The sequence below is a fragment of the Tamandua tetradactyla genome, chromosome 2 (assembly GCF_023851605.1).
Source record: "Tamandua tetradactyla isolate mTamTet1 chromosome 2, mTamTet1.pri, whole genome shotgun sequence".
NCBI classification, from domain to species: Eukaryota; Metazoa; Chordata; class Mammalia; order Pilosa; family Myrmecophagidae; genus Tamandua; species Tamandua tetradactyla.
In genome coordinates this window covers 97,748,667-97,764,600 of record NC_135328.1, presented here as the reverse complement: position 1 = coordinate 97,764,600, position 15,934 = coordinate 97,748,667, and the positions used below count along the sequence as shown (strand labels likewise).

The 15,934-nt window shown below is 40.4% G+C and overlaps 1 protein-coding gene across 9 annotated transcripts in view; it reads left to right on the top strand.

The window, feature by feature from the left end:
- The window catches only part of DOCK8 (dedicator of cytokinesis 8), a 243,357-nt gene that overhangs the window by 176,510 nt on the left and 50,913 nt on the right, over positions 1-15,934 (top strand). For all 9 annotated transcript variants that reach the window (XM_077148343.1, XM_077148339.1, XM_077148335.1 and 6 more), the window contains 4 exons: positions 4,754-4,903; positions 7,004-7,117; positions 10,483-10,638; positions 12,205-12,344. In XM_077148343.1, coding sequence (XP_077004458.1) covers positions 4,754-4,903; positions 7,004-7,117; positions 10,483-10,638; positions 12,205-12,344 — 560 coding nt within the window. The remainder of the gene's footprint in view (positions 1-4,753; positions 4,904-7,003; positions 7,118-10,482; positions 10,639-12,204; positions 12,345-15,934) is intronic.

The window sequence follows — 15,934 nt, the reverse complement described above, 5'->3', positions numbered from 1 at the left end:
CAGAGAGGCCTGTGTCATAGAAATGCATCTGGGATTCAAGTTCCCTTAGAAATTTATAATGTTTCAACCCCGAGTTTGAGGAAGATTTTGCCAGAGAGGTGCTCTTTCAAAGCACGGTCCCAAATCTCTGCAACAGAATCACTGAGGGCTGCCTATTGGAAATAAAGCAGATTCTTAAGAACTTCCCTAAAACCACAGCATGAACTTGGCATGGTGGCTTGTCAGCAGTGTGCATTTACCTGTCTTCCCAGGTAACTCCTAAGCATGCTAAAGAGCCACTGGTTCAAATCACCACTACTCTGTGAGTTCTTAAAGAACTAGGGTCTTAGAAAATTTGCATCCAGATTTTGCATTCTAAAGCTGATTGGGGGGGTGCAAGGGTAGTTCTGTGGTAGAATTCTCACCTGCCATGTGGGAAACGTGCATTTCCATTTCCTGGTCCATGCACATCCCCAAAAACCAGCAAACAAAAATTCAAAAAATGGTGCTGCAATAATGGGATATTCACATAGTAAAAGAATGAAATGTGACCCCACCACTCAACAGCCAAAAAAAGCCAAGCTGATTAAGGTTGGTGACTGCAGCTCTCAGATCTTTGGGCAACAGCATTCGCAGTGAGACGGTGAGCTCTGTGGTCTGCCAGGAAATGGGACTGATCATAAAACTCTCTTGAAGCATGGGAAGTATCAAAATGAATGCTCCAAGTCTTGTCTATCCTGCTTCTAATTACCCGAGCTCTACCCACCTTCAAGTTTCAACATAAAGAATAGTTGCTCAGATCATGATCCATCAATAGATAAACAGATAATTCTAAACGGAGGTCATCTGTCAAAATTACAGACCAAAAGAGGCAAGAAGCAAAAACTAAATTTTATGTTCTAGAAGCTCATAGATATCCTAACGGATAGCCCTCTTCCTATTCAAAGATGTTTTATATCATTTATTCACACACATGCACACATACTTCCCTTCATCATTCTTGGAATGTATTCAATAGGTAAGCCTGAGAAGTGCTGTGGGTGTTGGACTGGAGAACCAAACCTCAAGGATGGTGGTTCTCACACTCGGCTATGTGGGGGTTCTAGGAGCTGCTAATGGGGCTCTTTAATATGTACTTGTAACCTGTGTATAATCCTGTAACCTGAGTAAAACCCAAAAACCTTTCACACCCAGGAAACCAAGTCCAAGCAGAGATTTGCCCAGACTTCTCAGCCAGTCAGAGGCTGTGCCTTGATTTTCCAGCTCTCAACTTGGCTTTTATCCTCCACCATTTTGCTTCTCATTGGAAGCTCAAAGTTACAAAACACTTTCCTATTCCGTATTACCAACAACATGCAGTATCTTTATATACAGAAGTCAACTTGAACTCAGTGCTACAATTATTCCATTCTCAATCAGATTGAACTCGGCATTGCCAAGCCTGAGTGGCCCCACCTGGCATCTTAGAGCTCTCTCTTGAAGGCTAGTTGACATGCTTTGTAGGTGTAATGATGACTCTGTCCTTCATTTAATACCAGTGACAGCTGGCATCCTGAGGAAGGAAAAAAATAATAGCATCTAAAATGTATTGAGTAGCTTACTTTGTATGTGTCAGGCACTGCTTTAAGCATGTGAGGCATCGTCTCATTTAATTGCCATACCACCTGTGGCAGGAGTTTTTATTATCTCCAGTTTACAGCTGGGGTTGGGAGAAAGTGGCATGGCCATAAGGAAGCATCTCTAGGTCTGCTATGGGGCTTCATGAGTATCACTTCACTACCCCAAACTATAGGGAGCCAAGAACCATGAAAAAGGTGAAAACTGTTTTAGATCTTGCACATTTATTTACCAGGATGTGATGGGCTCATAAGAGAAAGCTAAAGCTAAACCGGATAGCCCCTCTTAATATTCAGGGAGTCTCTCATGGTAAACAGATGAAACAGTTGGAAAGAGAGCTCCTTTGAATCCAAGCACATTGAGGATACTGCTTAATGTGCAGATCAGCCAAGACACCGACATGCAATACTGAAAGTTATCCCCTAAATCTGCCAGTGTCCTGGCAGGACACAGTTGGCAGTACTCCTAATGGTTAAGTCTTGTAGAGACTGTCTAAGGTATAGGCAAAGTTACAGGAGGCAATAAGGGTTGGTGAGGCACCCAGGGACTAGCAACTCCAGGAAGCTTTCTCTATCCTAACTCTAAATAAGAAAGGGTAGGGGGCAGGGTAGGCTGGAGCTAGAGAAGAGGGGCCACATGACAGGAGCTGGAGCCTTAGAGAAATGTTGCTACTGCCAGAACCACACTGAGGCAGGCAGGAGGTTGGATACCTGGGTCTCTCTATTCTTTAGCCCATTTGATCCCCTGTTGGTGTCTCTCATTCGCTAGCTCCAACCAGAGTCTGAGGTGCAGAGGGGCCCGAAAGATGCAGTCCACAGCAATCAGTTGCCCAGGGTTCAGAGCTGGACAGAGGGCAAGGAATCATCTGGGCCATGCATAGAGATATGGAAAATAGAAGCCAGATCTAGAAACTTGCAAAAAAAAAAAGACTTCAGATAGGCCCCAGGCCTCCATACATTGTTAACGTATATGTGCCTTAAGGGTATCCCAGGAAATTGTTTAAAAACCAAAACAGTATTTCCCCCAAGAAACTTGAAGAGAAAGAAGCAACCACTTCCTTGGGTTAACCAACAGCCTGGGGAGTTTAACACCCTTTACTTGTGTTTAATGCCCAAGAGCTAATGCACAGACACTTTGGCTTTAGAGCTAACACAATCCTTGGGCGAATACCATACTTGCTAATGAATAAATTCCTGTGCTTCTAGAAACTGCAGAGCCATGCTTCAGGGACCCAGAGGTAAATGGGTGACTTAGCTTTCTTACTTGAGAATATAAAGTCTTCATTTTCACAGGTGTCCAATTTTGAATGAGGCACAAGGCCAATAAAGGGGAAAGTATTTTCCTGTCTCATCTCCTTACCCCACAATAGGCCAAGACTTCGCCAATATTTCTACTGGGTGTTCTTCTCGAGAGATCCGGAGGGCACAGTCTCTGTCAAGATGATGACAGTCTGGAAAGAGGCCACTGGTTGGAAGTCTGGTATTTTGAGAATTATTTGGTTGTAGGATGGCCAAACTCGGTAGGCAGGAGCCGAGTACAACAGAGGGTTATAAAAGCCTGGGGATGGGGTGGGTTAGCCAGCAGAGAATCAGGATTAGGGTAGTCTAAAACAAAGATGCCTTGTCTTAGGTCCTTTGTTAGCAGTATAGCAAGAAAGACATTTTTGTCAAAAAAAAAAAAAAAAGGAATCCAGTTCCCACCCCACATGCAGGTCCTCCCATCAAATATGTGAAGCTCTGTGCGGTACAGATATGTCTGTGTGTCCTGAACCAGGCAGAACTCTGTAATGAAGAGAAACCATGGTTCGTGAACTGGGCTTCAATATTTTATATTTTCGAGTCTTCTCCAAGTTGGTCACACCATTATCTTAAAATATGAAATACATAAAGCCTATTTTTTGTTTTTCTCTTCATTTACCTTCTCTTTGCTTTTTCTTTCTGTTTGTCTCATGGCTCATAAAAATTACTAGTCTTGGATTCTGAAAAACAGAAATTGACTAGCGTGCATAAAACTTCTCCCACATACCACGGAAGTGGAAGTCAACTATTCCACACAGCTGGCTTTGATCCCTCTTCTTCCAACCCTGAATTAGCGGGTCACCTTCAGGCAAACTTCTAGAGCCATTTCTTTTGGCGGTGACTCTCGGATCAGCCTGGACACATTTATGACAGTGACCTCAGAAGGTAGACACTCAACCACAAGGAACTCCCAATCATTCTCATCAGACTGTTTCTAATCGCCCTAAGCAGCATCCAACACGGACAAGACTCAACCTCAGGCTGTATCAGAGTTGGTTGTATTGACTTGCGAATCCCTTGGCTCCAGGGAGAAGTCCCCAAACTAAGCGTATTTTAATTATAAAACTGTGTGGTAGGCCTTGAGTTGATATTGTACTAGTCATAATACAGTCATCAGCTGACACTCAGATTTTTTAAATAATCTCACTAAAAGTTAGTTTTATAGAACTCACAATATCATTTCCCTGGGAAGCAAAGTTCTAAATAATGGCTAAGTGTCCAGCTAGCCAACAAAATCCTGCTCAACCCATAATACAGCTAAAATCTGTAGAAGCAGAAATAACCCTATGACAAACTGGAGAATTGTTTCTGGAAAAACTGCTCCACATTTCAACTTGAAATTTAAGATAGGAAGAACATTTCTCCCCTCTTCTCCTTACATGATTTCAAGGGTAAAAACGACTGTGGGTCACATCAATTCAGGATCTTAAGCAGATCTTTTTAATGTATTGTGCTAAGTGTACATGGCAGCGTGGTTATAGGAGCCCTGGCTTGCTAAGTGCACACGTGGTTATAGGAGCCCTGGCTGGGTTTGTCTTGCAGATATGAACAGGAGGGAGAAGGGGAGTCTTCTGACATGGTGTCTAAAGAACGGAGCTCCTTGGCTTTGTCAGCAACAAGGGAGTCTCCTGATTTGAGGTCAGGAAGAGTGCACCCTTGCTACCTCCTGCCTCCATGGTAACCCTTTGTGTGTCAGGAGCATTTTTTAGTTCAGATCCTGCTGAGGCAACCACCAATGCAGATAAAGTGTTAGGAAGTCCATTGTTAATGAGCTTCTCTTCCCATCTCTTCCCTTTTCCACATTGTACAAGCAGGTCACCAATTCCCATGTTGACATTTCACCATGTCCCCTTCTGTAGGTGAAAAGCATGGCACAGTATGTGCATAACGTGGACAAACGGGACAGCTTTCGGAGGACTCGTTTTTCTGACCGTTTCCAAGATGACATAACTACTATTGTTAATGTGGTCACCTCGGAAATTGCAGCCCTTTTAGTAAAACCTCAGAAGGTAACTGTGTATTTTACTATTGACTTTCTAAATTTTTCTACCTTGAGCACCTCTTGCTTTTATAATCAAAGAGAAATAAGTATCACTTTTAAGCAATGATTAAAAATGTTACTAGGGCGGTGCAACGGTAGCTCAGTGGCAGAATTCTTGCCTGCCATGCCAGAGACCCAGGTTTGATTCCTGGAACCTGCCTATACAAAAAACAAAAATGTTATTAGACATGACAACTAAATGCAGTGTGTTGTACTGGACTGGATCCTGGGGGTGGGGTGGGGAGGGAATTGTTATAAAGGAATCACAAATGTGGCCTTATGGATTAAAGTATGCTATCAAGGTAGACATGAAAGAGAATTTCTTGTTCTTAGGAAATGGAGTCTGAAGTCTTACGGGGTAAGTGGGCATGATATTTGCAACCTGCTTGCAAATGGCTCAGAAGAAGATAATCTGTCTATAGAGAGAGAATAATAAGGAAAAATGAAAATGTTAAGTGTCGATGTATCTAGTTAAATGACATACAGAAGTTCTTTGTATTATTCTTGCACCTTTTCTGTAAGTTTGAAATTATCTCAAAATTTAAAAATACATTAAATGAAACAAGTTTTTTGGAAAGTAACTATAAAATTTGAAGCAGCAGTGTTTATTATTAATGCCTTTATCATTTCTAAGAATATATACAGTACCACGTGGTTGGGGAAGATTTCCATTTGGTTATTTCTCATGGCAAACTTTGTTAGAGAGGCAACAGTATCTCCATTTTTGCAGGCAGAAAAATGAGGCACAGAGACATTGAGAAATTTTTCAGAAGTTACACAGCTGGCAGTAAAGCCAAGACTGGCGTTGCCAAGCCCTGAATATCCAGACAGTTCCATAAACTGCCCAGGAGAAGTGGCCCTTAAGGAGGATGCTGAGAGCATGTGAGGAGCTGCCTCCCGGTGATGCTGTGGAGACCTCTTTACCAAGCCTCCATCCAGCCCAGGGGCTGGTCATCTTGGCCTGAATTTGCAAATTGCCCATCATAAGAAGTGGAAATATTGTCAAATCATGTGTTTAGTAATGTCAAGGGAAATCGATTTATTTTTCTGATAATAAAGGACATAAACATGAAAAAAATGTATCCCCAAATGCTCCAAAGTGCTATAAAATCCATCATAAATATAAGTGCTGAGAAATAATAACAGTAATAAAATCCCTTTGGCCTGATATCACACAGAAGTTCACTCTACCGTGTACAGCTCTGACTCTTTTAAGCTGGGAATGCTGTCTGATTGGAAAAAAAGAGAAATTCCTTAGGTTTAAAATGGACTCTTTTATCCTGAATGAATTTTCTGCATTAGTCCCTATAAATTAAGTGAGAATCTATTTCATTGACAACAAATACATTTCAAGTTAGTTTTGTAAAAAAATAGATGACTCATTATATAGATCTTTCTTTTTAGTTTCTAGTGTATTAGAATAGCAGAAATTGTTTAACATAATCCAATAGCCTTAATCTTTGATAATGATTGTATAGCTATAAACCCTTCGTCTTGTGACCACATGATTGTAAAAACCTTGTGACCGACATCCACCTTATCTAGTGTATGAGAAGATGAGTCATAATATAAAGACATGCATGAAGAAAAAAGTTTATTTAAAAGAAAAAGCCCTCTGCGGTTAAAAAAAACAAAACAGCAGAATTAGAGTTGAGCCAAATGAAGAAATATTAGGCAGCCTTTAAAAACTGGTTTTGAAGAAATTTTAATACTATAGGAAAATATTCATAATACAATCTTGAATGAAAAATTCAGAATTCAACACCATAAATGTAGAATGAGACAGATTATATACATATAAATATGCATGTAGAGGGGAAAAAAACTAGAAGGAAATGCATCTAAATATTAACAGTAGTTGTGTTATTTTTGGCATCAGTTAAGAGCTCAATCATATTTGCTACAGTTTTGAAGAGGGGAAAACCGATGGTTAAAATGGCTACCTGCTTTTCCAGGTGCTACGCCAGGTAGCACCTGGAGAGACAGTGGCTGAAATACAATGACCATCCTCTCTCAGTTCTTCCACCAGAATGTCTGACAATGATTTGGGTGTCTGTTTGTTTTTAAGGAAAGCGAACAAGCGGAAAAGATCAACATCAGTCTGGCTTTCTTCTTGTATGACCTTCTCTCACTCATGGATCGTGGCTTTGTGTTTAACCTCATCAAACATTATTGCAATCAGGTGAGTGCTGGCCTCACTCGCGATAGCCATTCTGCCCTGGTTCCTTCTCAGGGGTGTGACCCTCATCGCCAAGAGATGCAGTGTACACGCTGGAATGCTGGGTGGTGTCCCACAGTCCTCGGGCTCTGTTCACTTTCCCTCATTCTTTCCTCTTTCCACTCCTCAGACCGGATGCTTTCAATTGTCTTCGCTTTAAGTTCATGGATTCTTCTGCCAGCTCCAATCTGCTACTATACCCCTCTAGGGAATTTAAAATCTCCCTTATTATGGTCTTCAGTTCAGTTCTCTTTCGTGCTTTTTCAAAATTTCCATTTCTCTATTGATACTCTCTTTGTTTCCAATTGTCATGTTCCTGATTTCCTTTAGTTCTTCGTCCACGTTTTTCTTTAGCTCTTTGAGCATATTTAGGACAATTTTTTTCAAGTCTTTACCTGGTATGGCCTAGGTCCGGTCCTCCTCATTGATGATCTCTGATGCTTTAATTTTCCCCTTTGTCTATGCCAGTGCCTCCTCTTTCTTTGTATATCCTGTAGTCTTTTGTTGAAACCTGGACATTTTTATATTTTAATGTGTTATTGCTGGAATTTAGACTCTGAGGCATCTGTTTCTTAAGCTTAAAGCCAGCTAGTGTTATGACAGAGCTTTCCTTGAATGCCAGGAAATAATTTTTTTTAAAAAAAGGGAGGATGGGAGAAAACACCTTTCCCAGTCTTTGCAGATTAGCCTGTGGGAATGTTTTCTTTCAACCCTTATTCATACGAGTTGAGAAAATAGCTCAAGGCCAAAGCATAGGGGCTGCAGTGATCTTTTCTGTCTCCTGTGTCTCGTCTTGGCCATGTGTATGGAGCCTCAGGGGAAATGTCTCCTCTTCCCTAGGAAACAGTTTCTCATGGTGCCAGGCACTACACTGTATGTTCTACAGCCGGCAATCCCTCCCCTCAGGCAGCCTCAACTTGACTGCTTCCCATAGTGTTCTATAGGAGAGCTCTGTGGACTGCCTTCTATGCACAGGGCAAGTTCTGGGACAGCAAGCCTGAGTCAAGTATCCTTGCTCAGTCCCTCAGGCCACCACCAAAAAGACTGGGCCAGACATACATGCTCACAGTATGCACATAAGGGGTGCTCTTCTCCTTCTGAAACTGGGACTAGGGATCCAACTGGAAGCACAGGCCAGCTCCATGCTGAGCCGGAGAGGGGTTGGGGGAGAGGCCAACCACAATGACACAAGATCTTACCTCTCTTAAGTGGTAGGCACTTGCCTTGTCCCTATAATTCTTTAACTGTTTTCTGGAGCATTGACAAAGATGTTTCTGCCAGTTCTTGCTGGTTGTTCAAAGCTTCTGGCAGGGTTGGGGGCAGAGATTTGGGGTTAGAGCCCTGAAGCTTCTCATCCAATTCTCTTGATGGAAAGGGCTCCTTTCCTTGTCTGTTAGCTACCTACTTTCTTTTTCTTCCTCCTTCCAGCCCTAGACCAGGAGTCTGGAAACCTGTGTTTTATTTCTAATGATGCCATTAACAGCTCTGTGATGTGAGGAGATTCAGCCTCTGAGGCATTAGCTTCCTCACCTGCAAATTGACAAAGCTGAATTAGGTTTATTCAGGCTTTTATATTCTGATGCTATGCTTTGTGTCTGCTAGGTGACATGCAGGGATTTTGCATTGCACAATTAGTGGCATTCAGGCCTAAATTGGTTACTGACCCCACTGAATGATTTAATTCATTGATTCCAGTTGGCTAGATATAGTATGAATGTCATACCTTAAGCAAGTTGCATTCTTCCATTGTCCCCTGATTTTATCATTTTGCATAAACCTGATTCAAATGTTATCATGTTTTCTGCCATGTACAGATTTTGTGACATTGAGTATAACCTCAGTTTTTATTAATAGTCTCTAACAATAGACAAATCTCCTTTCCCAATAACTCTATGTTGTTTACAGTGTGCCACATCAGCCCCTACTAAGTTAATATCCATCACTGAGGACGCAGTGATGGTTCCTGACCTTTGGAGAGGGTATTTCCGGAATTGAAACTTCCTCCTCTTTTCTAAACATCAGTAAAATTATTTTTGAAGTGTCTTGAGTTTGATGATGTCTCAAGGGGCCCATGGAAGATACCAACAGTGTGCCTTCTTTCAGCACAAATATTTTGGGCTCTGAAGTCCTGATAGACTTGTGTGTGACCCTAAGTGTTGGGCTCATGACTAAGTTCTCATCAATTCAGTTTGCTGGTGACCCCACTGTCCCACATCAACCAGAATTGTACACTGACAAAGTTATGGGTTCTGCTAACTGTTCTTATACAGAAGTCATAATGTTCTATTTTTCATGCAATATAGAATGAAATTCATTTAAGTATCTAACTACAGATTCTATAGGCAAAATGTCCCATAGCATAATGGCTTCTCTTACAGTGGCTGAAAATATGTGCTCATTTAAATTACATAGTTTATTGAGCTACTCAAAGTTAATGGAGAGAGGTCATGGTCATTCACAAGGATGAGATGCTTTGTGTTCTTATGCTTGTTGAGAGGGTGTTTATGATGATATACTGAGAGGTTCAAGGTTTGGAAGTTCCCTCCTTTCCTAAGAGGAGCAGCTTCTGAGTTACAGCCCGTAAAATCTGGGTCTTTCAATTGTTCAACTTGCTTGTGGGAAATAAGAGATGTTCTAGAAAAGCCTTTGCTTTTCAATGTTTGTTTCATAGCTATGGCTATTTTTCTAGAGAAGATTTTTTCTGGAAACCTTTCCAGCTTTCTCTTTCTTTCATTTCTATTTCCTCCTCTCCCACTTTGGGGCAAACTTCTTGGCTTTTTTTTTTTTTTTTCAGGAACTATGTACTTTCCTAAACTCCTTGATTCCTTTGATGTCTTCATCTAGGAACTGGTTAACTTTCTAATGGGGCCTTTAACTGAAACTGCAAAAGCACACTTGTGGCATTAAAGTCATCCAGTCATGTTAAGTTAGTTTTGTGTGGCCCAATTTGGGGGGGAATCCTTTCATTTAGTTTCTCAGATGCAGTGGGGTTTGGGGGAAGTTAATTATATGATGTTGCATTGAAGATACACCTCCAGTTTCTTTTCAATGCAAGTTTGCCATGTATTATAGATTTGGTGAGGGTGGGGATTGGGCAGGGTCCTCATTTTGGACAGCTGGTAGTCCGGAATCATTAAGGGGATCAGTAATAGATGGAAACTTATTGGGTCTCTCCACAGTGCAGTTTGCCATCTCTTACACTGTCCCCTTAATTTTTATTTAATTGACTACCTTTATCTGGGGAGAAAAGATATTTTTATGTTTGTCAACCTCAACTCTGTTCACCTTATGAATACATGCTTCTTACTTCTTCTCATTTCTCTTTCCAGCTGTCAGCTAAACTCAGTAACCTTCCAACGCTCATTTCCATGAGGCTGGAGTTCCTGAGAATCCTCTGCAGTCATGAACATTACCTCAATCTGAACCTCTTCTTTATGAATGCTGACACCTCTCCAGCATCTCCTTGTCCCTCCATATCGTCCCAGGTAATCAGTTAACAGAAAGAATAATTCTAGCTATTTTATTTAATTAGCTTGATTTAGCTCATTTATTCCCCATAAAGTTTAGTCTTATCAATTAGAAGAAAAATCAAGCTATTTGTACCAGATTGATTGATCTAAATATGGACAAGATTGCTACCCTGAAGTTACACCATCTTAACTAATAAATTAGAAGTTAAGTAATTGTTTTTTCCCCAAGATTCACAGTTTCCTGTGGAAGCCAGGGAATCTATACCATTCAGAAATTCATGGAAAAGACCCATATTTTCCTTAGTGTGATATCAGTCATCTCACCTTTGCCTGCTTTTCTTTCCCCAGACCTCAGCATCATGAACTTTATGAAATTTCAGGTTCTTTCATATTGACTGTACATTGATTTAGCAGTGGTTTTTAACATGGATATTGTATCTTTGAACTACCCTAGAACTTTCTGCTGACACTGCAGTAGAATGGAATTCAGCATAAAATGTGGCCAGTTTGGATCATATTCCAGATAATTTAGATATTTTTATAAACTAATCGTATGCCCTGCTCTATAGAACCTCCGTATATATAGAACACATGTAGAACAATTCTAGCATGTGCTTGTATAAATATTTAGAGACAAGGGTTTGATGCAGTGGCCAATCTTATTCGTAGAGCAGTGTTTCCCAAATTCAGTTCCATGGGTCCCAAGTTCTACATGACATTAAGAGGCTTTATGCAAATACAGGATTGCATAGTCAAATAAGTTTTTGAAACTCCACATTACAATAGTCCATCCGAGAATCTTTAATTTGTTAATATAATTTGTAAGTGCCCAAGAAGTGGAGGAGGAAATGAGAGGTATGTGATAAGCAGAGATTCTTAAAGAGATTTGACTATAGAAATCTTTTTTTTTTTAACCAATAGATCATCTCAAGGGACTAATGTCCTCTAGAATGACTTAAGGAAAATGCTATTTTATGGTCATAATCCAATTGTTGGTAAAAGTTCAATAGCCAAGAACAACATACAAAATTTCTCAATATTCTTACTGGCCCAAAGGTAAAGGATTGTTTTAATAATTAAAAAAAAAGTTGTCACTCAAGCCAGATGACACAATCCAGATATTAGCTAGGTGGCCATTTTGATGTGAACTGGGAAAGATCTGACTTACAAGCAACTATTCCCAATGTGTAGCCTTTCTGCAGCATCCTGTCAAACCGGTTTACTCCTAAGACTAGAAGGTCTAGTCTTAACTAGGACTTAACTAATCAACTAGTCTTAGCTACTTAACTAGTTAACTCCTATGACTAAGAGTCCTAGGTCCTTTCCTCTATCCTGCCACTCACCGTCCTGGGGAGTTGCCCATCGGTGGGTGTAGTAAAGGGAAGTAACTACCCTTAGACCTGGTTTCCTCACCTGTAACGTGGGGATCATAGTACCTGCCTCGCTGAGTTATGGCAATGAAGTAATGTTTGTGAAGTGATTCCAAAGCCCAGCCCAAGGTAGGTACTCAAAAAATACCCACTATTGCTATTATCGTTACAATTTTCACTGCTCATGAAATTGTTCCTTGCTTTGCTGTAGAACTCGAGCTCCTGCTCCAGTTTCCAGGACCATAAGATCGCCAGCATGTTTGACCTGACCGCAGACTACCGCCAGCAGCACTTTCTGACCGGGCTTCTCTTTACTGAACTGGCCGCTGCCCTCGACGCTGAAGGGGAAGGGTAGGTTTCTGATCTCTAAAATGGAATAGGGAGCAAATATAAAAGATGCTCTTTAATGACTTTGCAGTCCAACCTTTTGTGCTTGGCAAGAAAAACTCTGTCATTTGCCAGTTCCAAAGAATAGACGTATCCATGTCTTGAAACTGATGCTAAAAGGAATGTAGAAAGGCATTGGGGAGGGAGAGGAACCACAAAACAGCTTTCTTTCAGTCACTTATTTATTGAGTGAGAATTTTACCCAATTTTACCTTAGCAAATTTAGTCAGCTCCCTAGGATCAAAGCCATTTTTAACAAACTCGACAGTACACAGAGGCAGAAGAAAGATGCCACTTGAGTTGGCTCAATGCTGACAAGGAAAGTGGCTGCTTGGAAGCAGCTGCCTGTGTCTGGATTAGACTTCTTGCAGGCAGGTCTTCCCAGGCTACAAGAGAAGCCACCATCCCCGGCTTTGTAAAATCTAATTACCTCTTATAAATCTGAACACCTATCTTCTGGGCCTCAGCACTATCTAGCCTTGCAGTCAATGGACAGGGAGGGAGGTAAACCTCCCCTTTCTTCCTTCTCTCCCTAGGCTCCATGAACCCAAAGGACCAGGAAACCACAGCCCTCCTGATTGGATGGAAGGAGACAATGCCTTCCATTGTCTTCCATAAAATGTTATACCTCCCATTCAGCAATTACTGAGCATCTGCCATGAGACAGACAGAGCTGAATGCTAGAGAATATCAGAGATACATTATGCATAAAACAGACAGAATTCCCTGCCACTATACCTCTCCACCAAGAGACTCCAGTGCAAAGACCATTGGGATCAGAAAGTGACTTAAGCTCAACCCTTTTGATTTTCACATGAGGCTCACAGAATTGACCAAACTCATACAACACTACCTAGCAGAACCAAATCTAGAATCATGGTCTCTTAAGTCCCTTCTCGGGCCCCACTCTCCCCTGCTACACGTCCTCTACCAGGGGAACCTATTCCTATGACACCTACATTCTTTCTGCCTCCATTGAAGTCCTTTTTGGATTAATGCACACCTGTCGGCTAATTGCTGTATATTATGCATTTTTATCTGATTGGAAATTCAGCAGGCAGAGTTCTCGCCTGCCATGCCAGAGACCTGGGTTCGAGTCCCGGTGCCTGCCCATGCAAAACAAACAAACACAAATTGCCTTCATACACACACACACACACACACACACACACACTCATGCACTTTTTCTTAATTGTCCTTTCATAGCACTGCTTTAAGTGATTTCTGAAACTAATTTTTCGTATTTATATTAGCAGTAGTTCCTATTTTCTATTTTATTTCTCATGAGATGAAAGAAAAACAATTGCATCTGTTTTCATTCCTTGTAAAACTGTTGCTGTTATATTACTAACAACTAAGATATTTTCAGAGGTCATCATGCAATTATGACTAATCAGATAGATACATTCTTCACACACACACACACACACACACACACACACACACATTACCTCTTTACCCCCCAGAGGATAACAAATTAAGTGTCACTCCTTTGGCAGCACAATAATCCCTGATTGCTGGGTTGTCAGTTACTCTCCAGGAAAGTTATTAGAAATACTGTCACGATTTTACCCTGTGGGCTAAAACCTCAGAAAAATCTAGTCCTTCCACAATACTTCTTAATCAGCACTTCCGTTTGTTGCCAAGACAATTAATGAACTTGCCAACACCTGCCCATCCATGGTGCCAGGGCCAGGAAGATCTATCTCTGTGCCTGAACCCCTATCAGCAGCCACAGCTCCAGTTTCCACTGTGTCCCTGGGAGTGTACACAAATGTACGCACATTATTAGATCCAAACTGCTTTTCAAGCATGTAGAAATTGTTCATCGTCTTTGTGTGAAGCTAGCACTTTGCATTGCCTTATTCAAAACACAACCTACTGTCACAGGTAGATTGGTCACCAGGGCAAGAATTAATTTTCAAATAAAAGCTTTAGTTCTCCTATTTTAGCCACATAAAGAATATGGGCCATTTAAAATTTGGTCAGTATTTTCTAGAAAACCATACATTCTGATGTACCTTCTTTGGTTTGAAAGAGGAAAAAAATTGACTGAACGTTTACAGTTAGGTGCCAGATTACCTGCTAGATGCTTTATCTTGCTCACTTTTTATTGAAGTATAATTTACATACAATAAAGTACCTAAATCTTAAGTGTAAAGCGCACTTAATTTGTACCCATAAATGCATTTGTGTAACCACCAGCCACGTCAAGATAAAGAATATTTTAGCAGGATCTTCCCTGTTGTCACTTCCAGCCATAGTCCACCAAAGATAGCCACTATTCTGACCTCCGTCACCAGAGACTACTGCTATTCTTGAATGCTGTCATCTTTTGCTGAATATTATGCCTGTGAGATTCTTCAGTGTGGCTGCATTTATCAGAAGTTCATTTTTTCCTTCCAATTCTGTGTAGTATTCCTTTCTATGAATATACCACAATTTATCTACTGTTAATCGACATATGAGTTACTTCCAGGTTAGGGCTCTAATAAAGGAAGATGCTATGAGCATTCCTTCTGTAAATGGCTTTTGGTGAAAACTTTAGAACTCATTTCTTTTGAATCAGCCTAACTTTAAAATCTTTTCTTTTTAAAAAAAATTTTTTTATTTCTTTTAAACATAACAACATACAAACACGAACATTCTTACCATAGGATCATTCCATTTTTGGTATATAAACAATAACTCACAATATCATCACATAGTTGTATATTCATCACCATGATCACCTCACAGAACATTTGCATCACTCCAGAAAAATAAATAAAAAGAAAAAAGAAAAAAATTCTTACATACCATACCCCTTCCTTCTCCCCCTCACCAATCACCAGCATTTCAATCTACTAAATTTATTTTAACATTCATCACCCCTATTATTTATCTATTTTTAATCAATAGATTTTACTCATCTGTCAATAAGGTAGATAAAAGGAGCATCAGACGCAAGGTTTTCACAATCACACAGTCGCATTGCAGAACCTATATCATAAAATCTTTAATTTTAACCTAGCTTTCTTGAATAGGTAATATGTACGCATGGTTTTAAAAATGTCTGAACAGTATATACACTGAACTAGGAAAAGAAGAGCAAACTAAACCCAAACCTAGTAGAAAGAAAGCAATAATAAATATTAGAGCTAAAAGCAAATGAAATAGAGACTAGAAAAACAATAGACAAGCTCAACAGAATCAAAAGCTGGTTCTTTGGGGTGCACAGGTGGTTCAGTGGTAGAATGCCCACCTCTCATGCAGGAGACCCGAGTTCGATTCCTGGATCATGCGCCCCCCCCCCCCAAAAAAGATGGTTCTTTGAAAGAGCAACAAAATTAACAAATCTTTAGCTAGACTGACCAAGAAAAAAAGAATTTGAATTCTAAAATCAGGGATGAAAGAGGAAGACCACTTACCAATTACAGAAATAAAAAAGGGTTTAAAATAAAATAAAATAAAAATGCAACAAATTAGATAACCTAGATAAAAATGGAAAAATTCCTAGAAAGACACAGACTCTACTGAAACTGAACCAAGAAGATATAGAAAATCTGAATAGA